At 34.9% G+C, this 25,394-nt stretch overlaps 4 protein-coding genes across 4 annotated transcripts; all 4 read right to left on the reverse strand.

Annotated features, from left to right (window-relative positions):
• Window positions 1–1,140: 1,140 nt before the first annotated feature.
• LOC108194474 (protein DGS1, mitochondrial) lies at window positions 1,141–14,917 on the reverse strand. The gene is made up of 14 exons (XM_017361420.2): window positions 14,556–14,917; window positions 12,744–12,858; window positions 12,424–12,627; window positions 11,599–11,736; window positions 11,243–11,404; window positions 8,887–9,081; window positions 8,470–8,570; window positions 6,474–6,563; window positions 4,714–4,786; window positions 4,611–4,639; window positions 4,386–4,509; window positions 1,987–2,097; window positions 1,592–1,692; window positions 1,141–1,509 (listed from the first exon to the last, which is right to left on the reverse strand). Exons 1-14 carry the CDS (start codon window positions 14,798–14,800, stop codon window positions 1,389–1,391), a joined length of 1,809 nt encoding a protein of 602 aa, XP_017216909.1. The 5' UTR covers window positions 14,801–14,917; the 3' UTR covers window positions 1,141–1,388.
• A 1,669-nt stretch (window positions 14,918–16,586) lies between these two features.
• LOC108194545 (probable leucine-rich repeat receptor-like protein kinase At5g49770) lies at window positions 16,587–19,850 on the reverse strand. The gene is made up of 8 exons (XM_017361505.2): window positions 19,610–19,850; window positions 18,787–19,359; window positions 18,657–18,680; window positions 18,040–18,483; window positions 17,840–17,955; window positions 17,496–17,756; window positions 17,145–17,345; window positions 16,587–16,858 (listed from the first exon to the last, which is right to left on the reverse strand). Exons 1-8 carry the CDS (start codon window positions 19,734–19,736, stop codon window positions 16,790–16,792), a joined length of 1,815 nt encoding a protein of 604 aa, XP_017216994.1. The 5' UTR covers window positions 19,737–19,850; the 3' UTR covers window positions 16,587–16,789.
• Window positions 19,851–20,437: 587 nt separating this feature from the next.
• Window positions 20,438–21,628, reverse strand: LOC108194546 (F-box protein At2g21930-like). The gene has a single exon (XM_017361507.1). It carries the CDS (start codon window positions 21,626–21,628, stop codon window positions 20,438–20,440), a length of 1,191 nt encoding a protein of 396 aa, XP_017216996.1.
• Window positions 21,629–22,245: 617 nt separating this feature from the next.
• On the reverse strand, window positions 22,246–24,011 carry LOC108194547 (pectinesterase 1). The gene is made up of 3 exons (XM_017361508.2): window positions 23,375–24,011; window positions 22,650–23,098; window positions 22,246–22,567 (listed from the first exon to the last, which is right to left on the reverse strand). The coding sequence occupies exons 1-3, from the start codon at window positions 23,879–23,881 to the stop codon at window positions 22,381–22,383; spliced, it is 1,143 nt and encodes a 380-aa protein (XP_017216997.1). The 5' UTR covers window positions 23,882–24,011; the 3' UTR covers window positions 22,246–22,380.
• Window positions 24,012–25,394: the final 1,383 nt, after the last annotated feature.

A 25,394-nucleotide genomic window follows, 5' to 3' on the forward strand; every position in this document is an offset into this window, starting at 1 on the left:
CGAAAATTATAAAACTTTCTCATAGACCACTTCCCTCCGTCAACCCATCACCTTCTCCGCCGACGACGCCTCCCTCAACCGCGGCTTTCTGATCTCCACTCCCCAAAAGTCAACTCGCAACCCGATCAATTTTGACTCCTCTGTCGGCAATTCTATTCTCGATCGTACGCTCGATATTTTGAGTATTGTTAGTACTCTGCTTTTCGGCGTTGGTTGTAGTGCTCTCACTGCCGCCTTCGTATATTTGGTTTGGTATATTTGCTCGCCCAGGACTTTTGATTTCGGTCCTAATGAATCTGATGAGGAGGATGACGATGATGTTACAGCTGCCAAGAAGAAATTGGGTTATGTCGCTGTTGCGGTTGATGCTCCTGCTCCCGTTAAACAAGTTGAGTAGGGTGGTCATCGTCCTCTTCACGATCGTGTGCGGGAGATAACGTAGCAGTTGTAGCTGAGGTGGCCGAGGGTTGTGGTGACGGTTTCAGAAAGGAAAGAGTTAATTACGCCTTAATTGAGGGCGTAAATTGTGCCTCATAATTGAGGGCGTAAATTGCGCCTTATTTATGGGTGTTAATTGTGCCTCCTAATTGAGGGCGTAAATTGTGCCTTATTTGTGGCCTTAATTGTGTCTTAATTAAGGGCTTTAATATTTTATTAATTGTGCCTTAATTAAGAGTTTAATTGTCTTAATTATGATAACTCATAATTATGTGAGTATTTTGATGAGCACATGCATATACACGTGATTTTATTAATAATTAATTATTGATATATTTTTTATTTTTATAATATATAATATATATAAACTGTTATATGCATCGAATTATGTTTTTCTTGTTTCCCGTGTTTTATTTTCAGGATTCTTGGAAGAAGACAGGTTTTTCTTTTCGGACATTAAAGTTTTATTGTCTAAATTTCCCCGGTCATCTTGCATGTCCGACGGTTAGATAATAAGCTTTCTTGAATGAAAGAATTATCACGGTTAAATGCTGATTCATATCTGTGAGATTTATTCTCAATTTCAAAGAACAAAAAAAAATTCCGAAAATTACATATTAAAATAGACAGGTTAAGCTGGTATTAAGGAATGATGCCTTATTGCCTTATATCAATCTTTTGTGATTAGCACTTGCAATACTGTTGGAGAAAAGGAATCTATTCATGCAATGCAATGAATAGATTATTTTATATATTCCATTGCATGAATGCAACCAGTACATGGATTGACAGCCATTTGTTACAATGGACTTGATTCTAATACGATTTGTAAGATTACATTCCCATAAACATGGGATGTGTTGTGGATTTAAAAGGTCTATCCAGTTCCAGTTCTTGCACTACTGAGACCCCAACTACATGAAACATTTCAGGAAATTCTCGATTTGTAATCAATAGCGTTTCAGTGAAGGGAGCAAGCAATCATATACCCGATCCATTCGTGAAGTTATAGCGAGCTTATATGCAGTCTGGAGCCCTGGTCTACCCAAGTCAGTAATATCTTGCCTCAAACTGTTACATAGGTTATCTGTTAGCACACATACAAACACAGGTATAGGAATATGGATTAACAGTCCAAAGAAGAAAAACTGACCATTGCCATTCTCCAGTTGCCTTTGCATGACTCTCAACAGCTCGATATAGGCGATCTAGACTATACAAAAGCAATCCATAAGTACATTGAGCATCTTCATCCTGAAAAGATAAGGTTGAGCAATAAGAGTGCAGAAGAGATGAATAAAAAGGCACTAGTCTAGAAACACAAGGGCGAAAATAATCTAAGCAGCAAGGTGCATTAGTAAAAATAGCAATAACATTGTGATGATATCATACATTTTAGGACAAACATAAATTGCAGAAGGAAAGAGAAATATGAAGTGCCACAAATAAGTTGCAACTAATCATAAAATGTCCAAGAGAGTAATAAATGGTAAACTTACTGCTGCAGTTGTAACATGCATATATTAACAGTACATGTGGTTTTCTTACCTGTCCTTTATCAATGCAAGTTTGGAAATCCATAATCCTTTTCTCAACCTCTACTATTAGGAGCCTCCTTTGGAGTCGAGCGATTCTACCCCTGCCTTCTGCCCTAGTATCCTGACAATATTGGATTATGGTAAATACGACAATAAGTTGAGTCGAATCACGAAAGTCAGGCTAGCCAACTAGTTGTTGACGATAAATTATATATAACTAATACATATTACACATATATATAATATATCTCATGAAGTTTCAGCCATCTGCAATACCTAAAGGGGCAAGACACTAAAGTGAGTTAAAAACTTTGGCCACTCCTTTATTACAATGAAAATTTTGCCTTACAGAACAGTTTAAAATTGTTAATCATAAGCGTCAGTGTTGTACAAAACAAGCTTTACAGAATATACAATTATAACAGTATATCAAAGTGAAAAGTTCATTAAATCAGGTGACTCGTTATCTTCGAATAGAGGGAAAAAAAGTATATATGTGAAAAAGGTCACCTATCCAGTCTGAGTCTTTTCAATTTAGACATCACTACTTTCAGCATTGCAAATACTTGCAATATGAACTCAGTTTAGTTTTAGTGGGCTAGGCCTAGTATGTTCATACTTCAACCTTACTGCTGAGCACTGGAGTTGGGACTTGGACTTGACATAATTTATGGGTCACAGTACCCACTGACTAGGAATTTAAAATTGCAGTATGTATACTAAATGATAACTTGCCTTTTCCTGCAGCTGGCTAGTCATTCATATACTTATATGCACAGCTTTCATGTGACACTGACTTTCTATGCACTTAAAGTTTTAAAGACATAAACTCTTGAAATTATCCAGCTCTTGCAAAGTTTTCAACTTTTAGTTCTGAATAGCCAAAAGCTGTAGATAATACCTAATAATAGTCTTTTTTAGCTAGTTCAACCAAAAGCTAGAAGTCATTTTGGAACAAACCGAGTAAAACAAGAAATCAAAGTCCTTTGGGCTTCAACTTGTTACCTTCTAAATCTCCATATTAATTGCAATTGCTCTCCTTTAAATATTACTAAATACCAAATCTTTACAAAAATTATTATAACTTCTAATCCAATCATGCTCGTTTTTTTTTAATAGTCAGATACTATCCCCACATATATGTTACCTTTTACTTTCGTCTATTACTTCGCCAATTTTTTTTTTTTGTAAATATGCATAATTCTATCCATGTAAGCATGTCTTTCATTCATACAGGTTTCAGACGCTAGACTGACTTATATGTCGCAAAACTCTTAAACAACAAATTCTGACTGTTACTACAAGTAAAACCATACTAATCTTTATAAGGAAATTATGAGATGGATAACAGTAATCATCTTTATAATTGCCATTACTGATACAAGGTAAAATACTATCAATCAACTTGCAATATTTCAAATTTCAAGAGGTTATAGCTCACTGTGATAACTATTATACTCTCTGATGCTGTTCACCAGGCTCTGGCATCGTATATCAAATCTTGAAAACATAACATTTTAATGTCCTAGCACATTAAACTAGGGGTAAGCAAAGAAACCCGGAACTAAAAAAAGAAACAGATTTTTCCATTTTCATTTTAAGTTGTCTTGTTAACGAAGACCAAGAATTCTATAACATACTATTATAACTGAACATAAGTATAATTTGTAGCTTGGTTATCCCTGACAATGGCAGTCGGATCTTCTTGCTTGAATAGATAACAACCATTAGATATTATACCAAAGAATATTCCATATTTGACAAATTAAGATACTATTAATGGGTTTGAGTTCAAATCCCGTCAATGTCATTATTAAAATATAATTTTATATTATTGTTTTCCATAAACAATTATATAGGATTCTGCAGTGAACCACAGCCTCACACTATAATATTAGCACCAAACACGCAATTACACAATAGTTTACTGATAATACTGAAAGGTAGACTGAATTTAAAGATAAGTGCCACACTTCGAGAAGCGACGAACTCCCACAAATCCTAAGCGTTTGATTACAAAACATTTGATAAAATCCTCCCCCCATACTCACACCCTTATCTAAACGCTTCTACATTATTCTTTAATTAGTATATTACTATTCTGCCCTTCATCCCCACATTCTATGGTTGTATTTAACTAATCTTCTTGTTGGATTTCGGACTACACCTCCTGCTGTATGTTATGGGGTGGTCTCTTGTTGGATTTGGGCCTACACCTGGTTTATGTTGTGGGCTGGTCTCTTGCAGATTCAAATATCATTAATCACATACGTATTTAATTTTATATAATGGCCAGTGCATCGCAGGATTTTTAAGCTGGTACATACTAATATACTAAAACTATTCATTTACATTCTAATGCTTAAAGTATTGACTTGATTCATTCTTGAACAAAAAATAGGTATTTACCTGTTTAAGCCATGCACGGATCAGAGCAAGGATAGCTAGGGAGAGAAGAAAAGCTGGTAAAGCAGCTAGAACTGCAAAGTTTATCTCATTAGCCCTAAGTATCTGGTCCAATTCTAGCAACGCCCTGTTCAGTATGTGAATATTTTACACAAAGGATGCATAGCTTAAACATCAATCACAAAACTGATCTTACCAATGAGAAATAAGAATAACAGAGGTACTTACGTTTCAATATCAAGTTTTAGCTTTTGAATCTGTCAAGGCAAAAGATATTGTCAGATGCAAGTACTACCACTAGTTAGAGACCAAAATCCAATACCATTCAAACCTGGATAAGTATAGCACGAACAAGCTCCCCTTTTAGAAGATTCTGAATGGGATGCATAAGCTCCTTTTCATATCTAAGTAAAAAAAACCATTTACACAGGAAAAAGAAACGACATATGACCACTTATTCAACAAAAACACAGCCACAGTGGAAATACAAATCATTTAATATAAAAAGAAAAATACAAGGAAAAAACAATTAACAAAAATGATGAGAGAAATACTCGACTATCGAAGAGAGAAACATATACTAGGAGAAAACGCTGCAATACATTTTTCGTGGAACCAGATAAGAGAAGAGTCATTTTGAATTGTGTGTTCATAAATTGCTAATTTTTAAAACTTTACTTGATAAATGCTCCACTTGAAATATTTTTGGTCAACTGTGGAGTAATTTCCATATACGTGATTATTACTACGACCAAAACTCAATGAAGAATCTTTATAGAACTTACTATGGATTGAGCACATGTTTTAGAAATGCTACAACAATTAGCAAAGGCTTTTGGCTAAAAGTAGTAAATTATAATATATAATTTATAACATTAAAAGAGCATGATAAGAGTGACAACAGACAGTAATCACATTTTAAGAGTGGATGAAATATTTTGTAAATAGTCAGCAAAATAAAAAAAAAAAAGAATAAAACTTTATAGAGATTCAAAAGCTAAAAAATTAAGACAAAGTTGTTTACGAACTAACCGATATACAATTAACAAGGCACAATTTCATCATTTACTACTCATATCCATGAAAGACCAATAAAAAATAGACATTCTCATAATTGGGCACTTAATGATTAGGTAATATTGTTATTTCACACTTTACATGCACCAGGAACTGCAGTTTTCACTTGAAACCAACTTCAGCAACAGTCAGCAACATTGATAGGGACTACTTACATGAACTATTAATAGAAAATGTTGCTGACTCTTGCGGAAGTTGATGATGCTGATGCTTATATCACCACAGCGGTGACACCACAACTCTTCTATGAGGCATTAATATCAAGGGAAGTCAGACCCTTTGTCAAGTTTTTCTGCTCATGACAGGTTCGGGTGTTAAATACTCCCTCCGGTCCATTTTATAAGTCATTTGACTTTTGTTCATATATTTTCACGAGCCTTGACTCGATAGTTAAAATTAATATTCTTTAATTTTGTTTTTCTGAATAAAAGTTTAATACGTAAATTATGATTGAGAAAAAGAAAATTTAAAAATATTTTTTTTTTCTATAGATTCAAAGCTTGTGGAAATACGTGACAAAGTAAAACAGACTTATAAAAGAGACCAGAGGGAGTATGTTATTACAATCTCCCTTTTCACTTAATTATAATTCCTATAGCTTCAAGTTCATATTATTGTTATTATGTAAATTCAAGTCAAAAGTGAGTTTTATTCTAATCCAAAATTCAGCAAGGTTTCAAAAATAAATCATGCATAACATATAGGTACAACACAAGATAAAATGACAAACCAAAGTAAGAAATGAATACAACACAAACTAAAATAAATGAAGTAACACATTTTAGACTACAAGAAAATATCTAGAGAAGATAAACTAAATAGATATATACAGTACACTCAAACCGTGTTCTTATAATTAATACCACCAAAGGTAGCACGTGAATGAAGATGATTAAACCACAACCAAAAGTGACATGAGAAAGTAAATTCAGTGTTAACAAATTCCCAAGCTTATGCACACCAATATATCTATAAATTAAATTACGTAGCAACATCTCAGAAAAGGTTTATCACCTAGCCATCATGATTTCCAGCAATTCTTGATCAGAAGCATTATCTGGAAACTTTTGACCTTGAGTCTGCTCGCTGAAAGCCAGCAACATTCTGCAAACAGGCCATGCATATACGTCAAGGTCCTAATTACTTGAATAAGTGCATGCACTGTTGCAGGACTATGGATTGACATTGTGCGCAAAGCATTGTAAAAAAAAACAAGCTTTTCTTGCTCTTGGCTCAAGTACACTGTTAGAGCAAGCTTTCTATTCCCAGGCATATGACTTTGGCCAAGGAAGGAAAAATTAACAAAATGACATGTTAATGTGAACATTAAAATGTTTTGAAAGATGACTCCATATGCATTTTGCAATACATAGTGACCAATTTAGACAAAACATATTCATATTAAAAAGCTGTTCTTAGCTATTTGGTATGTGGGAGATTACAATATTTGCATAGATAATAAGAATAAACCTAGCTTGGAAAGCATAACAGCTAAATTCTGTTGCCTAGCATCAGTTTGAGTATTCTTTACAATGAACACACTTTTCATTACTCTTTGCATCTGAATTGGCGTTCTTAAAGAAGAGAAAAAAAAAATATTTGTTCCCCTTTGTTCATATACATGGTTCTCACATAATCCTATTTACAGTATCGAGACTTTGTTTTCTCCACAAGAAGAAAATGACGAGGAACACAAATAAATGTCGGAAAAAATTATTTTATCATTTTTATTATTAGGTTTCTGTTTACTTGCAAGATAAAATTTATGTTTTGCAATTGTGAGGAGTCAGGAAAGTTAGGTTTATATTGATTTTTGCATTCTTATTCATAAATATTATACGTTGTGTTTATTTATTTTACTTTCAGAGCTCAGTTACATTTAATTTCCAAATAAGTATCTCAATTCCCCACATATAGAAATGAAGCTGATAAAAACAAAGTTATTCGGACTTAGTTTTCTTCAGTTCGGTCAAGGGACTGGTCAACAATACCTGACCGGTCCTGAACCAGTCCTCAAAAGACAGGTCCTTCAATCAGTCCTAAACCAGTCCTCACTAGTCATTAACTAGTCTTTTGAATATTTATGTTTATATATAATCAAACAATTGTCATTTACAGAACTTTATACAATCTCGCACACTTGCTTAATCATGATTCTAATAGGCCAAGGGTGGACTCGAACAATAGGAAGCTGCTTAGTCTTATCCGACAGTCTAATCTCCTTGTACAGCAGCATGCTTTGATTATAAGAAAACAATAAAGGGGTTCGATTTAGACTCTTCCCTTCCTATTGCATAGCTGTGCGCTAACAGGTACTAAAGCCCTGTCCCAAACTAGCAAACTCTCATTTGTTCTTTGACGGAGGGTTGAACCCTCGACTTTAAGTTACATGTTTAAGATTAAAGACAGATACAAGAAAGATCTGTTCCACATCGGTTATTCTAAAGATTCACAGAATGGCTCATGACCGGTTATTCCTCCTTTTTGTTCATCTCAGAACTGTTGCTAGTACTTTTGAGATGTGGGTAGTTTTAGAAGAAGATAAGATTTGAGATGTGGGATTATTATAAAAGATGGGTCTTACGTTTATGTATGCTTATAGTAAGTTTAATTTGACTTTAACTATTTTATCATCATTATTACTAACACATTCTATATTTATTGCCACTCCATTGCTTTAAATTTGAGAAATTAGTGTAAGCATAGCATAATTTATTAAATCCAGTTTCGTGTAGGTGCAACTAATTGATGGTACAGGCATAGGCAAAGGATATCCAACTCTGTTTGAAACTCATCCAGATGCATGATCCATTACAACATACAAAGTAAGGAGTCGTGGAGACATAAAATTAATATGCTGCCAATTTTTTTTAAAACATGATGGCATTTTGCATTCTGCAGTGACACGATCTTGTTTTTTATGTGGACAATGAATCAGGGAGAAAAAACTAAATATTATATTTATAAAAAAAAAAAAAAGAGGAGGTGCCCCCTCAAAAACATAACCTACCTGTGCAAAGAGTTAGTAGTTAGCTTCACCTCCTCAAGCTCCATAACACCTTTGTGTCTCTTTCTAAATGTGTCAAAAAGCTCATCTCGTATGGAAAGAAGCTGGTAAAGAAGCACCATTAGAGTAAATTCTATGACTATTTATCATCAACTTATTTTAGTGTGCCTTGTATATAGTTAAGCATGCATGTGACGACATCTGAGCGCGGGGGGGGGGGGGGGGGGCTTTTATGTACTTAAAGTAAATTTTGAATTTTCCCCTACATATATATAGCACCATCCAGAATACATTCTATAATAACATATTATAATTGACATTCCTGGTGGAGAACAGAAAATCAAATTCGAGCATACTCATGAGTCATGACTATACGCAGAAACAGCTAAATATCATAATAAAAAAGTTGACAGATCTAACCGGCTTTTCAACATGGTCACTAAAAAAGCTAACAGTTGAATCCTTGGCCTCACGAATCCAATGCTCAATATCATGACTCCCCGTCAATTTGCTATGTCGTAGAAGCCAAGCGGAACAGACTGAGATGCCTAAAATGCCACATGCATATCTCATCCAGTACAGTGTTACTTTTCTCGGTTTTTGATGTTCTGACACCTAAACATAGGTGACAGTAGATAGTCAATAATTCAATGAAGAGATGCACAGAACTGGAGTGACCAAAAACTGGGCAAGATATTCACAAACTGTAGTTTGAAATGAATTATTCAATGAGAAGTAGCCATGTCACTATATCTCTAAAAAAGGCAAGTTAGCATATACAAAACTTTAGTGCAAATGGAAGTCAAATGTCTAAAACTCATTAACTTTAGCAGCCGAAATCAAACAGATAGGGCCACATAGAAATTAAATGTCTCTGTCACTGTATCTCTGTGTGAGAAAGAAAGACTAGATAAGAGTGGGAACTCGAGAATCCCGAGAAGGCTTAGTTTCATCAAGACAACCCATAACTTTGGTGAAAAGTTTGTGCATTCCTAAATTAGCAACTTCACAAATTAACTATTCAGTGTAAAGTTCAACTACTAAACATTACTTTCATACTTCATTCAAATCAAACAGGATTTCGCATTCATAATGTATGCCCATAAATCACTGTTGGAAAATCGTTGATCCATGACCAAGAATGTGACGATCTTTTTCCAACTAGTAACAGCCCGCACGTAAGTTGAAATCGGAAAGACCATCAGTGAAGTGTGTCAATGAGTCACAGTTTAAGTACACAATGCAAATTTGAAAGCACAAAAGTCACACCCTCCTGCTTGACTTTACAGCCAAGAATGTAATGACAAATATGAGCAAAACAGCATTTCATTTTAGTGTTAATATGGTAAGGGTTTGTCTAGTGTGTGCCCAAGGGCACATGCTAAGCACTAACATTTATAAAATTGGAGGGATTTGATTGGTGTGGTTGTTGTAAATGCAAGGGGGGCCATCATTATTAAAGAGTGTAAGCCAATCAAAATCTCCCAAATTTATAAGTTTTAGTGCTTAGTGTGTGCCCTTGGGCACACCATAGAAAAACCGATATGGTAAATAGAAGATTAAACAGCATGTTATTCAGAGTGTATTCAGTTATCTTGCTAACATAATACACTAAACTTTAACACAAATTCTTTCGAACTGTTTAAAGTAAGCTTCTATTAAATCTGCATGAGCATACACCGACAGGATATGATACAAACTACCATTAAAGTGAAAAGAACGGAGAAGAAAAGTTGCATTCTAAATTTAGAGGAAATAAAGAATATGTGAAATTTAAAAGCTAGAATAAATAGAACCATGTAGTTTTTGATAGAATGTGAAATTTAAAAAGTAAACAGGGTTACATAAGCACTGGAAGTGGTCCTTGATAGATCAGGGGTAAGGTTGTGTACATTGGGACCTTCACCAGACCTACTGATGTGGTTTGCTGCACTGGGTACGAAATTCTTTTCACAAGTACACAAGGAGAAAGATAGAATTCTGTCCACATTCCAATTAAAAGTGTAGAAAACAATTATAATTTCCAAATTTGGCATATGCATGCAGTAAAATCTTCCCATTACATTGACGTTCAAACAGGAACAGAGGTGGCTATGGTTTGAGCATATATTTTCTCACAAGACAACCAGAGAAGAAAGAACAACATAGTTTGTACTCCATTTTTAAATTTAGCCTCCTAATATATAGGGACAAACTTTAAACTTTCTCTAACATATATTTTTTTATTGTGTCAGCATGTCCAGTTGACAATACATGTGGATGTATAAACTGTGAGTTTTATGCTATAAATATTATGTCAGATTCAATCTGTTGATTGTCATATCTAAATTACAGCATAGACTTGAAATGCTCACTAAATCATGACTAATGAAATGAATTGCTTGTCTATATCCGTATCCCCAGATTTTAGAATTTAACAAATTTTACTTTTAAGTACCAGCACCAATTCACATACAAGTTCATGACACAGATTATAAATGGTAATATATTGTATCCGTGTGCATGTAAATGTAAATGTAGAAAGCAAGTAACATGCTATCTTGACATGTTTGTTTACAAAAATTGTCAAAACTTATTATTCAGAGGACAATGCTTGCAGTGATGCAGTAAGCTATGCCACCGGCCTTTACATTCTATAATATCCTTATCAAATAGATTTTTGTACCAGGTTCCAGATACTAGAATACTGAGATGCACTTCAAGCAAACTTATTTATATAACAAAAAGAAACAGTCCTGGTGCCAACAAACTTAAAAGGCTGAGATAGAGCTCTTACAAGCACCGATAAGTATGAGTCCAATTTGTGTAGGTTCTGATAGATCAATTCGACGGCATCTTTTATCTCACTGCCAGTCCACTGAGATCCTTCCTGCATTACTTCCGACAGTTTCTCAAACCTTAGGGGAACCGAACAACTTCCATCAACAGAAGACCCATTCTGCAGAAACCAATTGTATGTAACGAAGTTTGTTAATCTTATATAAACGATACTATCGACTGTTTTAACCACTTAATGCATCATTTGATGTTTCACGTTCTTTAGAATTTAGACTACAAAGGTAATCATGTACAAAACTGGGAAAAACAATATTGAATGTAATATGAAAAAATAGCATATCATATGTTCACTACCTGTGGTGGAGCATAAAGATGAGCTATTGAAGCCTCTAATTTTGAAAATAAACCATCCACGGTTAACAATAACAAAGGTCCAGACTTTTCTGCATCCTTTGCTAACTCATCCCCAAATTTGTCAATTTCTATGTAAATCTGCACAACGTAAGGACCGTAATTTAAAATAATCCAAAAATGATTACTTAATTAGATATCCCAAAAACACAGATTAAAGAATAGTCAAATCTCTATACTACCACTCATTAAGGGCAGATAGTTCTGACACCTTGACAATCTAATTTAGAAAAACGAATTTCTAAACACATAATGAGAAACCAATATTTTACATGATTTTTCCCTGATTCTGTTAGATATAATATCTTGTGTAGTCTTTTCAATAAGAAATTGCAAACTCAAAAGAACATAGGAGTTAAATCACACAGACACACATATATGCCTTGCCACTCCATGAGTGACCCTCAATTTTCACGGACAGGCTGAAAATATAATGTTATAAAAAATAGTCTGCAGCTTGCAAAATCATCTGTATGCATTTATATGTAGCTTCTTTTTTGTTAGACCTAATAGATACAAAACATGCCGATGGACCAACCTATTAAATTTACTTCAACCCTATGTTATTGCTTTTGTGCAGAGCCGTAACTCATAATCCTAATGGATTGAGAAAATCCATGAAACTGAGATTGTCTGCAGAAGTTTAGGGACTACATAACAAACGATTAAAAGCAAATCAATATAACCTCGGAAACCAGAAACTAGTTTTATTAGAGCTAATTAATAGCAGATATAAGTGAAAATATAATACAGCAAAAGAAACTAAACCTGCGCCAAAAATGTTGCAAGGGCAAATCTTAAGCTTGTTAAGATATCTATCCTGTCGTATATATGACTAGTGGCAGAATAGTAGAGATTCTGCATACCAGAACCCTCTGAAACACAATCCCGTATCAACTGAATAATGCCATCAACAAATGCACGGGGTCCTCTCTCACAAATCATGAAATATACTTTCTGTCCACGTGATCCCTAAGAAAAATATAGAAAAGCACACTGCATATCATATATTCACATACTATATTTTATTAGAAACTCAATTTGTCCTTGGGTCACTTCCTGCAATTAGGAGGAAAAGCTTAACTCACCTCTGCTTTAGATTGCCAAAATTGTAAGTTCTTTTGGATGCTATGCATGTTTACAAAGATATACTCCAAAATGTCCTCCAAAACATCAAAAATTCCAGACCCCTCGAAGAACTTCCTGCATGTCATGTGGTAATCTTAATGAGGAAAGTTGTACTTGTGGCTACTTATAACTCACGAAGCAAATATTGCATTCCATTATGAAGTCATTCTCACATTAAAAAAAAAAAGTCATATATAGTACTACACTGACATATTAGTATGTTGTGAAAGGTCATGTTTACTATTTCCAAAAATGGGGCTCATAAGAATCATCCATGATCCATGTTAGACAAAAATGCAGAGTGAACATATTGATGTCATTAAATTAGTAACTTTAGAATTTAAATAAAGCATTAAATTGTTCTGGAAACTTACTACTGGGAGGTTTTTTTTTTGTCAGGGTTTACTACTGGGAAGTTGATATCTATTTACAGTATTATGTGTAATTAGCTTTTTACTTGACAAAAACTCCTAGGGCCTAGACAAAGTACTCACAGTCTGTTTTAGGAGTTGACAATCATGCATAGATGAAAACTTTGTGCTTTCTTTAAGACTTCCTTTAGATCAATGCTCTGGATGATTACTTAAGTAAACAAAATTTTGCACCTCATAAGTTAAGGTTCGTTCTAGAAAACTAACACAACATGATATCTAACTTTTGACACATTTCACCCCCTCCTGCATGTCTTTTTATTAAAAAATGACAATTTAACTTCTGCAGCAGTATTATAGTCGAGTAATTTTCTCAACAGAACACAACATTATTTTTCGACGTATAAATAAATTCCAATCCTCTATGTGTATACGCATAATCATGATGGTGAATTGATGATCCATCTAAAAGGCAAATGAACCAAAACAAACGAGGAGATTTGGGAGTTGGGACAATTATTATGGTAACAATGTCTTGCACAGACCATCAGCCAATTTTACTTAAATATAGATTGCTGAGGTGAGAAAGTAGTGGAAGAATTTAGCAGAATTTATGTCCTCATTGTCCAAAAGACGATGGATTTCTCAGCTCGAACAATTATATTACATAATGGCACAACAAGAACCAGAGCAACAACAGAAAAATACTTTAAAACCAGATTATTTCCCTCAGCATAATTTAGACTCGAAGAGGATTTGCAGACTAAAGGAGATGAGTTTATGGAATGGTCCATTCATGAGATTGAAGGAGCGTGATCTAGCTGTATTGTACGTTAAAGTTCAAAAAGCGGACAAAAGGAATTATTCAGACAAATAGATGGCAAAAGCACCCACAGTTTGCAGAGAAAATTGAGCTGAAGACGTAGCTTTAACTTAGTAAAGACCAAAGAAACCAACTGATCATTAAATTTTGACGCTGCAGTTTCGCTTGGAAGGTGAGCAACTCGGTGCCTATCGCATTTTACTTTCAAAAGCTTACAATTGTGATACCATTGCCATACTACAACAAAATGCAAAATGTAGCAATCCAGGAGGGGGGGGGGGGAATCAAAGATATGTAGTTTCAGCATATGCTTGCAACAATTAAAAAGTTCGAGAATGTTTTTAGGGCTCTTCGGTTATACACAAAAGTAGCTGCCACTGTGCCACATTCTAAACTACACGAAAGGAAGTCCTCTCTTACTCCGCTAATTAACTAACTAGTATCAATTCAAAAAGTGTGCTTGTAAACACCAAATTTACATTACATACATCAAGACCTAACAAAAACAATTAATTCGAGAATAAAAGAAATCACAGGAATTTCGAAACACGTAAATTGAAAAGAAGGGAGATGCGTACAAGCGATAGTCAGTGGTGTAAACAGAAGGCAGAGGAAGAGGAAGATAAGTCTTTCTTCTTCTTCTCCTTCGTCTTCCAGTAGTTGAAGCAGCTAGTTTGTATAAATTGGATATCTTCTCCTTGAATTTATTATTATCATTCTGTTCATCAGAGATTGTGAGTTTTTCAAGCATATTGTTCCAGAGCGATCTAGGGTTCCACACAGCCATCGCTCTTTCCTTCCCGGGACTTGAAGATCTCTCCATTGCACTACCGACTGGGATTTTGGGTTTAAAGGACCAACACCTAGGAGCTTGGGTTCGGCCAAAAATATATATACTGCATATCAGGGTCCAGGTTCCTCAAACATGTACCCGGTATTAAAAGTTTGTTTTAATATTCATCCGGCTGCCCACAGATCTCTTGAGTTTTTGGCACACACTCATTTGACCGCTTAATTAAAACTATTATTTTTAAAATTTTCATTTTCCAAATTATAATATTAATCATGTACTATTATTAAAAAAAAAAATTTAAAAATAACGATTTTAACTATGCGGTCAAAGGACTTAAAAATGTGTGCCAAAAAGTCAAACGACTTATATTTCAAAACAGAGGGAGTATGTTATTTAACCGGTCTCCATACATATACTAGGGAACATACATATATTAGCGAACTGGAACCATATGATATATCAATGATTATTTTTATATATTTATATTGAAATATCACTGATCAAAAATGTCGTTATTCATTTTGAAAATGAGTAATTTAATATATTTTTATTTGATGTATATAATTTTTTTACAGAAATAACTTTTTTTTTTTGGTAGGATGGGTTAAGACAATAAATTAATTAAGATAACCTGCATCACTTTTCAACATTAAGAAACACGTCATGGGAAGTTGAAATTCAGTAAAAAAGACAATTATAAAAAACTTTCATCAGAAGTTGATATTTAGTCCAAAAAAAGACAATTATAAAAGTTTTTCTTAAGCAATCCAGTGAGTTGCACGGTTACAAAAACGAGACACATGAGATAAGCATATATTCGAAATATACGCTATAAATCTGGAATTTTCTATAATAGCAGCAGCTGAGTCCTAAAGAGATGCAGTATACCGCAAGAGTTGAGCGGTATGAGGAAGATATTGTCAAGTACACCATCACAATTCTACCTCATCGATAATGCATACTACCTCATCGATAATGCATGGTGAGAGATTTACGGCGATGAATAATTGATGACATAGTTTGGAGACTCCAAACACGAGGAATTTAACAATGATAAATATTCAGATTAAGCTTAAGAGGCTGATTTAATAATTAAGAAAAGACAAATCCAAATTGACTAGGCAATGAAAGAAAATCCAGATATGAGATATAAATTCTCTTTAGGGGTAGTAACAACAATGAGAGAGTTAACCATTGCAGATTTGCTGCAGGACATACCTGGCAAAGAAGAAATAAGAGTTAAAAAAACTCGAGAATTAAACTACTCTCATCTAGTCACACTCAAAATCCACGTGCTCTACAGATTCAATGTTATCATGACAAATTAAACGGTTTGAGGATGATGAGCAGTTACAAATTTTCTTTTGTTGCTAAAACATTAACCAAAAGCTTCCACATAATTTTTTTAATTTAGGTTGTGCTCAAAGAGACCTAATAAGATTTCAAAATGATTTGATATGCGTAGAAGAAGCTGAAGTTTGTTGAGAATCATGAGGTTGGACTAAATTCAAGTCAACACGATAGCCAGATTTTCTTTACGATTTTAAAAAGTAGGTACACAAAATTCAAAAAATTTCTAGGATATCAAAAACTCGAGGGCCGGTTCCGGATGTATTATGCACCATGTATCTCGAAAAATGTTCTTTCATATAATTATTTAAAAAGGTCGATAAATATGTAATTTTTCAAAAAGTTTAGAACTTTTAATATTAATAGATGAACGAATAAAGTGATGGATATAAATTGTTACTACGTCTTGTGTGAGTATGAGATTGATTAGCACCCAAAAGCAACTTGCTAGAGTTGCTGGTGTTGGTTTAATAACTTCTCACGGAAAAAATCCTGATATAGATGACTCGTTTGTAAATGTAAATAAATGAAATTGATACAAGCACGGTCCATTTCCTCTTATCAACTTAATAAACACATACATGCAATCGATCACTCACATGTCACAACTATATGCACTCTAACACAATGCGTAGTTCTAATTCAAGAACATCACGATATCAGTGCAGCTTAAACCGGCATCACGTCCAGTGATCTCGACAGGGAAGTTGCTGATGCGCTCAGATCCATCTTTGATCTCTGTAATCAATGTTCAACAATTTCAAATTTTATATGCAATTGTACAATTTTTCCACTATTACAAGTTTTCATTTTAAATAGTACAATAGTAATAGTCTGTTTGGAAACTTATATTTCATTTGAAATCCTGAATTTAATCAAATATCCTTTTTGGGAATTTGGATTTGGATTTCATTTGAAATCCAGAAATTCAGATATTAGTATAAATCTGAATGGCAATTCAAATCATGTCATTTGAAATGAAATTCATATTTCGAGACAGTTTTTAAAAGTCGGACGAATTTACCTTTTCTGCGATAGTGTTTTTCCAGGCTTTATCCATTTCATCAAAAACGACATCGATTGTAGGTCGGCCTTTGCTTGATCTAGCAACACACAGTACCGCGACTTGTAAAATTGATTCGTAGTCCACACTGTTGAGATTTCCCTGTAGCCTCGGGTCTTTGATCTCAGATAATGGCCGTTTCCCCATACTCACATCCTTCGCCTGCACAAACATTTGAATTAACGGATAACAAATAGACACTTGGCCCGAACGATCTTCTAATCAAATGCTTAAGCATTTACAACAGTGTTTTATGTTTTCTATGAACAATGATCAAAAAAATTCATATTAACATGGATTAAGGTAGGCTACCTTTCGTGTAAGCTGGTCTCTTGCATCAAGATCAAGCTCGATGACTTTTTGTCCAGAAAGAAGTTGGAGGGCTACGATGCCGAAACTATAGATATCACTGGCACAAGTTAACTTGGCGTTGCTCATGTACTCAGGATCCATATATCCTATGGTTCCTCTGACATCAGTGAATACCTTGCTCTCCTCAATGCCCAACATTTTTGCCAACCCGAAATCAGAGAGTTTAGGTTCCAAGTTCTCAGTCAATAGGATGTTTGTCAGCTGTAAACAATCAGTGGCATTCTTCAGATTTTTAATAATAATAAAAAAAAATTCTAGAACAAATGAATGATCTCTCTATATACCTTGATATCTCTATGAACAATGCATCCGTCGATGTAATGATGAAGATATCTTAGTCCAAGTGAACAATCCCTCAATATTTTTACCCTTCTTTCCCATGTAAGAAATGTATCTTTCCCTGAATATTTAAGATTTAATCAGTAAGCACGCGAATTTAATAGCAAGACAGCAATTCATCGCGTAAGCAGAATAGGTGACTTACTAAGAAGGTGTTGAGCCAGGTTTCCGTTTGAGCAATATTCATAAACCAGGTACTGTTCTCCATCCTCAGTGCAGCAGCCAAAAAGACAAACAAGATTTGGATGTCGAACTCTTGAAAGACCTTCTACTTCACGCGTAAATGTGTCTGAATTGTTGCTCTTGTATATATGCTTGATGGCCACAACTTGTCCACTTGGTAAAATCCCCTTGTAAACAGTTCCAGCACTTCCGCGACCTAGGCATTTCTTTTCATTGCCAAAGTTAATTGCATTCTCAATCTCTGCCTTGGAAAATCTGTAGAGTCCAGACCATGTTGCAATCTCCTTGGCTTTCACATGTTTGTAATCCTTTTTATTGTTCTTGATTACGTGTTTTATCAGAACGATGACCAAGATAAGAACAATGGCCGCTATGACAAGAGCCAAGAGAGCTTTCACCAGAGAAACTGAGACATACATAAAATCCATCGACAAATGTGCTGATCAATAACTAAACATGCCATATAAACGTGTTAAACTGCGGTCTGTGAACAAACTTATACAAGATTTAGTAAATAATCTGTGACTTTAAACTGAAGGATCTTATATGATAAACATGTACAGACAGAGTTGGACTTACATTTGAGTTTGATATAACCTGGATCTGTAAGAAGACAAATTAAAATTGAGTCAATAAATATTGCAAGCTTATAAAAACTTGATTCAAAATTCTATGGCTTGAGAGATTAAATTTGTTCAAGTGGTCTTACCATATATATTTAGAGCAGATGCACATCTAAATAGATCACTGACATACAAGGGATCACTTATTCTCTGTGCTGCAAGGGAAATTAATATCGCCACACCACATGTAGCTCCCTCTGTATCATTTCCAGATTTTTGATACTTACTTAACAAGTGAGCTTTGGCACGTGTTATAGCATCCGTGCACGTGCTGCAATCTCTGTCGAATGAATATCCAAACTGAGAACAACTTACTGAAGCATTGTGAAAGAAATCATCGCTTATCATGTCAGAATATGACATTGCAGAACATTTAGTACTGTTGAAGTATAGATTTTTGAAGCCACAAGAAGGTATAGAGACAGAGGATTGTCTCAAGAATGGACCGCTACAGTTCTCCCACTTGTCATTTTGAAGGAAGAGAGAGTCTGCATTTTTACCGAGGTTCGCTCTTAAGGCCAATGCCTTCACAAAAACTGCCAATGCATTTCTGCAACAAATGGATGTAGTCACGCTGTTCCATGCATTGATCTCCTTTGGTGTGTTTATACATTCACCCTCTGGCTGGTAAGGAAATGGGGTCAAATTTAGCTCACATGCTGCATTTGGCCATCAGACATGCAATTATGTTAGCAAGAAAACCTTGTGTGATGTAAACTGTAGTTAAATCAAGAACTAGGTAGGATCCATAATAAGCAACTCCAACCCTTCAAATCCTTAGCTAAAAAATGAGTTCGCATGCCAAAAATAAAAAATATACATAAAACTAATATGTTAATCCTTAGCTAAACATAAAACTGAAAAAGAAAGATAAAAATCCGTCGAAGGGCCAAGAGAGATATGATTTACCTTTGTCTTCAGGAGAAGGGGGTAAAGGGGCTGTAGAGTCAGCTACACAACAAATGAAGCAGGCTGCAACAGCAAAGAGTTTTAGCATCCCATGGCACAAAAACAAGTTCTGGTACCTTCTTCTCATCTTCTTCTGATAGCTAATAGGTCATCTGTACTAGTTTAGTCTCATGCATCGTCTTCGATCTAGCTAACTAATTAAGGGATCAATCAGTAACCTCCAATTTATTTTAAGGAAGTTACTTCATGCAGTGGATGTCTAAACTTATACCAAGATGACTACCTCTTTTCCACCGATAAAAAGATTATACAAATTCGGATATTCTTGTTCTGGTGCTAGATTTCTTAGTGACAGTACACTTTCGTACCTAGTAATAATCAATTTGCTCAATAGTATCTATAATCTTCTGTTTCCTTCTGTATAATATATGTATAGTTTAACTTATGTTCATTGCAGCATCTCCTGTTGTTTATTCAAAACAAGAATAATATGACAAAGAACTGGAGATGTATTTAGCTTCGATAGTTCCCAAGGTTTTTCGCGTACCATTGGTTACTTATAGATAACATTAAAAAAGAAATCTGTGGGCTAGTAGAAATTATAAAACAATGGTGGTACAATGACATGCTCAGGACCTGCAGATATAAAGTGCTCACTCGAATCGCCTTCTTCAGTTATGCAGTGAATGCTAAACTTTATTTGTTTCTGAAACCATAGATCATCTGACATGAACTTCGAAAAAAAAGGATTGTATCAAAAGTAATTATATGAACACTGAAGAAAAAGGCAGATACAACAATAATAATAAACAGTTTTTTGTCTCAAAACTAATTATCATCTTCTTTAGCAGTCCACTCAACCTGCTTGGATCCTTGAATTGAAACTAGGCTCTCCGTGTACTTGAAAATTTTAAAGGGATAAATTTCAGGAATATTTTGTGCCTCTGTTCCGTCTGAATCATATAAGAACAAGTGATTAGCGGTTCTTACCAGGATGTGATCAAACCTGTTTAAGTAGCCACAAACCTTATCTATTCCAGATGATTCAAAACTTAACATCAGAGTCCATGATCCCTTAATTCTATCAGGAAGGCATGCATCTCCCACGGTCCACAAGCGGATTGTGCCATGATAAACATTGCTGTCATTCTCACTATAGGTAATCACAGCAATAAAATCTTTGAACTCCGTGACACGAGCAGTAAAATATGTTGGTTCCTCATCAGCAAAATTTTGCACATTGTCAGGGTAGTAGATATCATAATCAAACACTTCATTATTCAGATCAAACGTCATTAAGCCACTCGACCATGTGCAGTAAATAAATCCATTCAGGCAGAGATCAAAAGTGTCATATGTTGGGAATTTCATGGTGTTAGGCTCAAGCTCTCGCCAAGCATTGGTGTTTGTAGAATATACCTCTGCACCAATGAAGTGTTCCAGGTGTACCATTCTGACAACCTTAAAATCATTTGAAATTGGATCAAAACCAAGCCCGAAGCACAATGAGCGAAGACACTTGGTTGCTCGTATGTTGTGTTGCACAAGGAGCTTGGATTGCCTAGTTGCAGGGTTCCAAAGATAGGTATCATTGTTTTGGTAGATAGGAGAGCCCCTGTCAGACTCCGGAGGGAAATCTGAGACGAGACAAATAATGCCATTACAAGAACCAGCAACGAACAACTTAGGAACAAAGCGGAAGTGAAGCTGAGAGTAAGGACGCTGGATACCAACATCCATTTGAAAAGGATAGAGGTGGAGCAGAAAAATGGAGTCATCATTTCTGTTGAAGCAGTTGATGACGAAAGAGTCTTTGTTTTCAAGGCTTGTGATGGCACGACGGTGGTGCAAGTCGATGAAATTAGCATTTGTGATCACAGAAAGCCAAGTCTTGGACACTGTCCTGAGTTGGAGTAAACATTTCACTGCAAGCCTTGATAGAATGTCCATGAGTACATCCTCTGGTAAACTGTCACCAGTGAAAGTCACCGGGAAAACGCCTTCTTCTGGATTTGCCATTGTGGAATCTAAAAAGTCGATTTGATCCAATCTATGAGAAATCAGAATAAGGGTCAGATTTATCTCCCACAGAAATTTGATTAAAATTTGACAACAGGGCCTAGTTGTTCTTTTTACTTCTTAAAAAACATAATGTCAACGAATTGTCCATGTTCTACAGCTATGTCCAGAAACTTATACTCTCAGATGTGATTTCATTAAAGAAAACGTGTCATCGATTTGAAAGAATCTCAACGCTAAAACAACTTGGATTAATCATTCATAATTTTCGCTGCCACTAGAGTTTTGAGGCACATTGACAACGAAATATCATATTTCTTGCACAGAACTGATTATTAAGAAAGCCAAATGACAACTGTGCTTTCTGAAGTTCAACAGATCAAATGATGGCATCTCTACAACAAAAAAAGAGTATATAGTTGGGTTAATTTTCCCTAGATCTACGCCGTCCAGAACTGCTGCATTCAAGAAAGTCACAGGCCTCAGAAGAATTCCTTATAATTAATATAGAAGGATTCCTTCCATATCAAGAAGAAATGACGCGATCAATTTACACCTCCTTAATCATAAATAAGGATACTTTGAAGTCTATCATTAGTGACTATGAGCTGGTAATTTACTAGTAGCACGTCGAAAACCTTGATCAGACTAACCAAAATCTTTCAATAGTTGCACTTGTACATTTGGAGTATTGCAAATAGAAAAACAAAGTTCGATACAAATGCAACACTAACACTAGTTGAGTACAAATCTTATGAACATGTATCATCCACAATTCCTTCCAGTACAGGTGGAGGAAGAAGCCAGGTAGATGCATTAATATGCGCAAGGGTTATGAATTGTTTAGCAACAGCACCAGATAATCTCTTCACAAAACCGGGCCGCTGGTCTGGCGTGGCTCCAGGCCCTCTGTTCTCAAATTCCGCAAAGTATGCAGTTCTGCATTCAATAACACACAAATATACTATCTGTCCTGAACAATATTTACCAAAAAAAAAAAAGAGAAGAAGAAACAACTTACTTAGCATACTGTGGTCTGCCTAGGGATGACCAGCCTCGAGGATGAACAACATCCCCCATCTCAGTATACGAAAAAATCACCTTAGGATGTGACCTCCAAGTCCTCCCCAAGTAGGTCTTCATCGTGTTCCCTGTCACAGAACAATGCACAAACGAGTATCCCAGGTCAGCATTCGGATCATCATTCGCGTGTGCAGTTATCACATCTCCTGGCATCGCCCCCTCCAATACGTGTAGTTCTGTACTCAAATACAAAGATTTGGCATTGCCAAATATAAAATCCACCGTTCCTTCAATGTGACAATCCTTGAAAAAATGGTACCCCTTATCGTCACATAAGGTGTCCTGATATCCGTGCATCTTCACGTTGTAGTACGCTGCCTTATTGCCACTCACTCTCATTGCCAATGCTTGAGCCAGGAGTCGCCCATCCGGCCTTGGCGTCGTGTTCTGCCCGATCCATACCACAAATTAACAAACAAATTATTCAGTTGCATTACACACGGGTCACGTTTTATGGAGAACACGTTTTAGTGTCAAAATACTGAGAACACTATTGCATAACAATACAATATTAAAAAAATAAAATAATTGCAAAACAGTTGTTCTGCCCTTTTTGAAAAGTGAAGAACAACTGTTCTTATTATTCTCACAATCAAACTGTTCTCACTTGAATCACAGCCCGTTACATATAGTATAAATATATAAAAATTCAGTTTAACTTACGACGATTCTGAGATTAACAGCCATGAAATAATCAGCTGTAGTTTCAACCGTCAATGTGCCACTATTAGTAGTTCCATAAGTCCTAGCACTCCCATTATACCATATAACCGGAACATCACTCGGATCTCCATAAAGCGTCACAAACGTTTGGTAATGATCAACTTTCAGTTTCTCAAAATAATGTCCTCCACCAATAAAAATAATAACACGATACTTATTACATCTCGGAACACTCCTGATAGCTCCACTGATTGTCTCAAAATCCCCACTTCCGTCTTGCCTGACAGAGATGATTCTTGGCGGCTTTGATTCCGCCCTGGCTAAGGCCGGATCCAGCCCCTCACGCCCACTGGCCGGGGCAACATTTCTGTCAAACCAAGCTGAAACTTGGGATTTATCTGAAGGGATTGGATCTGCATCATCACTTACAACTTTCGGAACCAGTAGCACAAGAATGGTGACCAGAACTGCATCAAATGTGACACGGCTAGCCCTGTTTTTACACATTTGTTTGTTCTTGTGCAGAGGTTTAGCATATGACTAGTGTTTGGACTGCATGGAGTAGAGTTATTTACGTGTGTCTAGTGTTGTTGAGAAAGATAAGTGAAAACTGGAGAGATTATTTCAAATGGAGAGCTTATCGGCCATTCTGTTGAAATTAGTTAAATTCAAACTAAACAGCTTGGAGTTGTAGACATGGATGTGACTTGGACTCTTACAAATATTACATCTTTTATTTGTTTTTCAATAATTTTAAAAATGTAACATAAAGTTTTTGTTGAAAATTTACATATTTATTTATACTTTTAGATATCGATATGAATTGATCAATAGATTCATAGATATTTATGACATAAAAATTAGAGAAATTAAGAAATAAACTCTTAGTTTTGGTTTTAATGTTCACATTTTTTGTGTAGTTTCAATATTAACAATTTAATTACCTAAAAACGTATTTTTCAAAATTAATAAATTATAATTTTTAATTAGTATATTAACTTTTATCAAAGATTGCATCCGAGTGTTAAAGTTGATTATTTTAATAAAAAAAATATGATTTTCATTAGAAAATTGTTCTCATGTGAGAGTGTCGGTATTTGAGGTTTCCCTGTTTAAAAAAAAAGAAATAATGACAAATGCATGTAATAAGTCATTTATAAGAAAAACATGCATTTCTTAAGTTATGTGATTGTTAAAAAAATATATAAACTTCTTAATTAAATATATAACTAGTTAAAAAAATATTTAAAAATAAATTAATAAGTGTTTGCTATTAACATATATCGGAGCATGATGTATAAAAAAAATAAAAAAACTTTATACATATTATAGGTGAATTTTTCAATGGTTCAATCAATCTGAATGTGCACCCAACAAAAAAGAAGAACACAATAATAAAGAACAAACACAATAACGACACATGTTTAACTCCTAATTATCGATTGGCACAACTAATTTTATCAGTATATATATATACTGTATGCTTTACATATGATTGAAAAAAGGGTGAGTGCCTTTTATAATCACTTTTCACAAAACACTGCCCAAAATGACCATGTGCAGGAACAATGCCCAAAATAACCACTGAAACACGCATTCACCATATGCGTGTGTAGTGAACAAAGAAAAAGCAAAGAATACGCATTCTCCATATGCGTATATGTTGTTGACTCAGCACATTCACGCATGTGGAGAATGCGTATACCACCACTGTGCATAGTGCATGCGCATTCTCCACATGCGTGTTCTTTATATATTTTTTTTAAAAACGCACACGCATATGTGAGATGCGTGTTTGAGTGAGTAAAATGGGCACCTTTCCCGCAGACGGTCATTTTGGGCACTTGACCCCTGAAAAAGTGTTAATTTTGGCATTTTCTCTTGAAAAAATCATTTTGTGATTCATAAAACTAAAACATATATTCATTCCTTTCAAAAAAAAAAACATATATTCATTCATCTTTTCTTTCTTAGAATTAGAATTTTTTAATTTTCAAATTCTAAACACTATTTGAGTAGC

The sequence above is a fragment of the Daucus carota genome, chromosome 7, assembly GCF_001625215.2.
Source record: "Daucus carota subsp. sativus chromosome 7, DH1 v3.0, whole genome shotgun sequence".
NCBI lineage: Eukaryota > Viridiplantae > Streptophyta > Magnoliopsida > Apiales > Apiaceae > Daucus > Daucus carota.

Bases quoted from the DNA above. Each gene is read 5' to 3' on its own strand.
- LOC108194474 (XM_017361420.2), bottom strand. From the start codon at position 14,800: ATGGAGAGATCTTCAAGTCCCGGGAAGGAAAGAGCGATGGCTGTGTGG. The intron at 6,564-8,469 runs GTAGGTTATGTT...GCCTGTTTGCAG, and splicing joins ACTACTAACTCTTTGCACAG to AATGTTGCTGGCTTTCAGCG. The intron at 4,510-4,610 runs GTAAGTACCTCT...CATACTGAACAG, and splicing joins CTAAAACTTGATATTGAAAC to GGCGTTGCTAGAATTGGACC.
- LOC108194545 (XM_017361505.2), bottom strand. From the start codon at position 19,736: ATGAGAAGAAGGTACCAGAACTTGTTTTTGTGCCATGGGATGCTAAAA. The intron at 17,956-18,039 runs GTAAGTCACCTA...TTAAATATTCAG, and splicing joins CCTGGCTCAACACCTTCTTA to GGAAAGATACATTTCTTACA. The intron at 16,859-17,144 runs GTAAATTCGTCC...CATTGATTACAG, and splicing joins AAAACACTATCGCAGAAAAG to AGATCAAAGATGGATCTGAG.
- LOC108194546 (XM_017361507.1), bottom strand. From the start codon at position 21,628: ATGGCAAATCCAGAAGAAGGCGTTTTCCCGGTGACTTTCACTGGTGAC.
- LOC108194547 (XM_017361508.2), bottom strand. From the start codon at position 23,881: ATGTGTAAAAACAGGGCTAGCCGTGTCACATTTGATGCAGTTCTGGTC. The intron at 23,099-23,374 runs GTAAGTTAAACT...TGGATCGGGCAG, and splicing joins CTGTTAATCTCAGAATCGTC to AACACGACGCCAAGGCCGGA. The intron at 22,568-22,649 runs GTAAGTTGTTTC...TATTGAATGCAG, and splicing joins GGCAGACCACAGTATGCTAA to AACTGCATACTTTGCGGAAT.